The sequence below is a fragment of the Haliaeetus leucocephalus genome, unplaced genomic scaffold, assembly GCF_000737465.1.
Source record: "Haliaeetus leucocephalus isolate CR32 unplaced genomic scaffold, Haliaeetus_leucocephalus-4.0 Scaffold384, whole genome shotgun sequence".
NCBI lineage: Eukaryota > Metazoa > Chordata > Aves > Accipitriformes > Accipitridae > Haliaeetus > Haliaeetus leucocephalus.
In genome coordinates, this window is record NW_010972820.1 from 7002868 (window position 1) to 7008395 (window position 5528).

The 5528-nt window shown below is 46.1% G+C and overlaps 1 protein-coding gene across 1 annotated transcript in view; it reads left to right on the forward strand.

Moving 5' to 3' along the window:
* The first annotated feature begins 1385 nt into the window (after positions 1 to 1385).
* The window catches only part of PRDM1 (PR domain containing 1, with ZNF domain), a 26367-nt gene continuing 22224 nt past the window's right edge, over positions 1386 to 5528 (forward strand). Inside the window, exon 1 of the mRNA XM_010573389.1 lies at positions 1386 to 1424. Within this exon, the coding sequence (XP_010571691.1) occupies positions 1386 to 1424 (39 nt within the window). The remainder of the gene's footprint in view (positions 1425 to 5528) is intronic.

Consider the following 5528-nt stretch of genomic DNA (forward strand, 5'->3'; position numbering starts at 1 on the left):
GAGAGGGAGAAAAAAAAGGAAAAAAAAAAAAAAAGAAGTAGCTGCAGCCCTCGTTTTTTCTCTCTGGTTTGTCACATTCTGCAGGAAGTAGCTGAGAGCCCAGTGTTGCCATTCTGTCAGCAGCGCTATTCCTTCAGGGGAACTGATAGACACCTATTGAACATTAACCCCCTTTGCTCCACCTTCCCCAACGAGCTCCTCCAGAAACAATAGCTGGTTGATAAAGAGCAGATAAGGAAGGACACCCGGCTTAAGAATCTCTCAGCTATCTTTATTTTAAAAGCTTTCCTGGGTTTTGCAAAGTAAACATTACAACATTTAAAGAAGGATAAGGTGTCAACTATTTAATGAGAAGTTGTGTTTAATAGCAGAGGAATTCTTCCCTCCCCCAGCCAACACACAGGTATGAAAAGACTGTTATTTCACCACCCTGGAGTAGGAAAGGTGGAGAAATGACAACTGTACTCTTAGAAGCTTAAAAAGTGGTCCTTCGGCCCTCCCCTGCCAGATTGCCTAATCAGCTCTAAACATACAGTCACTGTTTCGAATCCTGTGGTCCTAGATGCACGGTAGTGCATTGCTGCATCTGTGATAATCTGTGGGTAAATATTTTCGTTTCCACCATATGCGCTTTGTCATGGTGTGTAGCTGTTGTTTTTGTTAATCTGTTTTGAAACGCACTCTGTGGCCAGTTCTTTGTCTGAGAAAAGTGGCGTGGTTCCACCCATGGGTCTCATCCTCCTTCTGCTGTGTTCATCAGCTCCACGAGATTGGGTGGCCTGGAGAGTATCTGAAATGAAAACTGAATTGTGCAGGAACAGAGACCGAAGTTCCACCATGGTTCATATCACTATGACTTAACCAGGCAGGCTGAGGAGAGAATACCCCAAAAAGTGTCATGACTGCCAAGTTGGGAAGAGACATGAAAGTTGAATTAATGCAATTAATTCTGAGGTGGCTTCATTATTTCAGATTGTTGTGAGCTTGTTGTGGGGCCGATGTCTTTGAAATATTAACAGGAGTCAGCCTTCTAACATATGTATACCGTCCCATCCCTCCTCCATAACAATCTGCAAATCAGCCTATTTTAAAGGAAGATTTCCCAAAGAACACCCTTTTGTCAGTCCTCTGTCACCAGTAAGGTTGGAAAGTGGTTGGAATGGGTTGGCCTGGTTTTCGTTCATTTTTCCTCAGACTCAGTTGCTATGGACAGAGTATGCAAAAGTCCGTGTTTGAGATGTGGCAGGCTGATTTTTGTGCTCAGGTTTTCTTGTCCGGTATAAACTTGGGTTGGCAGAAACATGCAAAGACAATACAAGTGCTGTTGTATGGGCTCATGGCTATCATCCCAACCTTTCCCAAGACCACCATCGCTCAAAAGTGTGATGGGAAGGCTGATGGTAACCAAGAGGGGAACAGCTGTGGTCTTCACTGTGAGGCACTTCCCTTCTCATAAGGGAGGAGGAGATGACTCCCTACGTTTAGTCCAGACCGTGAAGTCTGCTGCCTTTTCCCACAATGAAAAGAAGTGTAGTGACAAAGCCTCTGCTGCTGCTGCTTTCTCAATACCTTCACCCCAGCTTGCTTCCTGGGAGACAAGAGCGAGTGGCTTCAGCCTGTTTCGCCTTTGCTGCTCAGCTGCTTTCACAGCGAAGAGAAGCCTAACTTCTCACAGTGACTTCTTGCCCTCCTGATAGCAGACCCACACAGCCTCGGCTCCTTCTTCTCAAACTCAAGCCTCAACAAGAGGAAACGGCTGAAGCTTAGTTCTTGCTTCTGTGTGCTGCAAGAATGTTTTTTCCATTGGAGGAGGGTTGTTTTTGGCTTATTCATAAGTCATCTGAGCAGTATTTTAATAAGGCCTAGCTGGAAACAAAAAGGGATATGGTATTTTAGTTTGACTCCTTTTTTCTCTTTTTAAGGAAAATTTCTTGAGAGGATAAAACAACAGAAATCAAAAGAGATGTTAAGGCTTGCACTAGGCAGTAGCTGAGAGTGCAGCCAAAAGATCTGCTCTTGGTATTGCACAGCTGAGACAAAAATAAACATAAAGGCATTTGGAAGTGCTACGAGGCAATGACCAGGGTGCTCTGTAATTAAAGGCAGTCCCTGAAAGCTGCATGTGTTAATTCAAAAGCCTCCTGGCTACAACATACACCACCCCAAATGCCCTTCCAAAAACCTTCATGTAGATTCAAGTGCAATTTTAATTTCTCTCCTTATAGGCAATACCATGCTGAAGTCGTCCAGGGCATATAAAGCCTCTGAGATCGTATCTGAAGCCTATAGGCTGTGCTTTGCAAAGGTCAGGCCAGTCTGTGAGAAGGCGGCTGTAACTTTTCCTGTTGCACAGTCACTAGAGCGTGCTGGATCCCCCTCTTTCCCTTGAATCTGACAGCAACCACGTTTTCAGAAACATGGCCCCAAAACAGGAGTGTATCTCAGCAGAACTTGAAAGCAAGTTCTTCTTTGAGTTTGATTTCTCGGTTGGCTTTTAAAAGATGTGCAGTCGTGCAACTACATCATGTACCTTCTCCGAGTAATGACCACAACTGGTCCCCAAATGTTTACCAGCACAAGGATGCCTACATGCAGGAAGTGGGAAATGGGGGTGGGTCTGGTAGTTACTCTTGATGTGGTCAATCTGCCACTGACCTTGTTTGGGTAAGGGGAAGGGGAGGATGTGAAAATGAGACTCTGCTTTAATCTCGTGTGCATTTTATCTCCCCTCCAACTTTCTAAAGAAGTTTCATCTATTAGAGCCAGCTCCCTTCCCTCCTTCTTCCCCTTAGAATTACAGCAGGCACAGGGAGAACAGCAGCAGCAGCAGCAGCAGCAGCTGAGGCTGAGTTGCGCAGGCTTGTTGTTGAGCTGAAGTGGCGATAGCATCAAAGGAAATGGATGGGGATTTCTGAGATCAGAGCTGTTAGGGCCATTCATGATTTGTTGCCAGGCTGAAAGCTGCTGCAGAGAGAGCTGCCTGAGAAATGCTGATTAATACAGTAATTGAGGTTTTCTATGAGCGAGAAGGAAAAAATGAAAATATGACTAAAAATGTTCTTTTTGAAATGAACAACATTTTGAGATTGCACATTCCAGACAATAGTGGCTACTGGTATGAAAGATTTCTATAAAAGAGCAGAAAACTTCTGGTTGAACAGGGCATCTTTTTATGTTTCTCTATTAAGGAGGAAGGTCAGAAGGTCAGTCTATATATTTCTTTAATGGCAGAGTTTCCTTTGTGATTCTTACTTTAGTACACATTCTTAACAATTTGTTTCTGTCTCTTCTTTCTTGATAAACTTAGTTTTATTCCAGATCAGGCACCGTTAGGCTAGACCTGCACGCCACCGAAATCCCCTCTCCTGCACTACAGTAGTGCTGGGCTCAGCTTCACTGAGACACCTGGAGCTAATTTCAGGATAGCCTCGGAGTGTGCCACGGAGTTATTTGAAGTCTGTAGGCTTCATAGGCTGTACTCGCCTCCCCAGGCTCCAGGGAGAGAGCCACACTGATCTGGGATATTGGCATCCTCCTGTTGTCCTGACAAATACTTCACTTCATCTGATCCGATCTAATCTAATGTCTGCTGCTGCTGCTTCTTCTTCTCCAGCCCAAAAGCATTCTCAGTTCCTTGAAAGGCAGATTTGCTTTTCTTCTGGTCTCCTTCACATTAAGAAGACCAGCCCCTGAAGGAAACATATCAACCCTTTTTTCTTGTCCCCCCCCCCCCCCGACCTTTTTTTTTTTTTTTTTTTACTTTCAAGCTAACAGGGAAGTGAAAAGCTCTAAAACAGCTGCCTCTCGGAGTGAGACTATTTTTCGGTAAAATAATCACCTTCAGTATGACTACATTGTTTTTCTGTTCTATGCGGTGTGACTCAGCATCACTTAATTAACCCAATCAAGTAGGCCGGATTTCTCTCCTTTAATGAATGGTTCTTCCTACTTCAGAGCCTTCCTAGACCTCATTTTGGATGTGCCTCAGTTTTACTGGGTATATCCAATTACATTTATATCCTTCAGCCCAGTGCTCGGGCTACCTCTCGTGTGGAATTATGCTGTGGTGGAAGTTAAGCCAGGACACTCACTTGCAAGCAGTTGCCCTACTTATGTCTGCTGCCACAAGCCCTCCTGTGTTAGCGCATACGGAAGGTCTTTACAGAGATAAACTATTCTGAGCATCTCAGACTGAAAATGGCAAGTAATCCTTTCCACACATCTTTTTATCAGAGCGCGGAGGAGCAGGTTAAGGGAAAGGGATGTGTGTCAGAGAGGACAGGCTCCCAATTGCATAAACCATGCTTTTTTTTCTTCCTCCCTTTTTCCTGTGAAGAAATGTGTAACACCCAGATCACCCCAAACTATAACTGCGTGTGTGTTTAGAGTAAGAATGTGAAACTAGCTGCCACGTGAAGTGCTGGGAAAGCGATGAGAAATACGCTTGCAGACGTGTGAGAAGAAGGAAAAGTAGTAGAGTGGCTTCGCAGTGAAGCAGCTAGCATTCGCGCTGGGCTGTAGATGGCTATAAATGGAATTGTGCATCACTGTTCCTCTGAGCCCGAGGACGCCTCGCTGAAGAGACAGGACCACTGAAGGAAGTAAGGCATCTGGTTGTTTTGTAATGAGAAGCAGGAATGCTCTTAATAATAAACAAACAGGACATTGTATGCCATCATCACAGGATGTCCTTCCTTCAGCCAGCACGCTGACTTGGATCCGAAGAAAAAAAAATGGGGTGCAGGGTCCGCTAATTGCTATACCAATCCTCCTTCCATCACCAGCGTGCTCCCGGATGGTCGCTTGCGTGCTGCCCGGCGCAAGATCAGCGCCCGTTTTCTTACCGTGCTGCGAAAGAGGCATCGAGTTAGGGAACGCTGCCTGCCTTGCCCTGCTCTTGTGAGCTTCCCTGCTGTTACTTAGGGAGAGGGGGAAGATTTTATGTGAAGGAAGAAACAGAAATGTGTTTCCCAATTCCCTTTTCAAGCGCGGATTAGGAGACCCTGGCAAGGGATAAAATCACAACTCCGCAACTCCCGAATTGGTCCTATCAAGTAAAGCAGTACAGTGGTTGAGGTTTGGGAGTAAGCGCTTTAAATCGGGTTTTAATCGATATTCTGGGACGCGTGAGTCATTTTAATTGTTGTTTTTCTACTGTTCTACCTAGTCAAATCGAGGGAGAACGAAAGTGGGTACGTGTAGACCTCTGGAGCTTAAAATAGCACGAAGGGCAGACTTCTAGTAAAAGCTGTCTCACGCGTACTTCTCCTGAAGCGCGGAGGTACCTGCCCCCGCCCGCCAGACCCAGGCGGCTGGGCAGCGCCGCGGCTCTCCCTTGCTTACGCAGAGGCCGTCCCATCTTGGTCGACAGGGGAGGAAAAAATTAACGATAATAATAAGAAGAAAAACCAACAAAAAGCCCCCCCCGGTGGGTGGCGTGGGGGCTCGGCGCAGGGCAGACACCGGCAGGTAGAGCCCCACCTCCCGCTCTGTGGAGAGAGGGAGGGAGGGAGGGGCCGGGCCGGTGG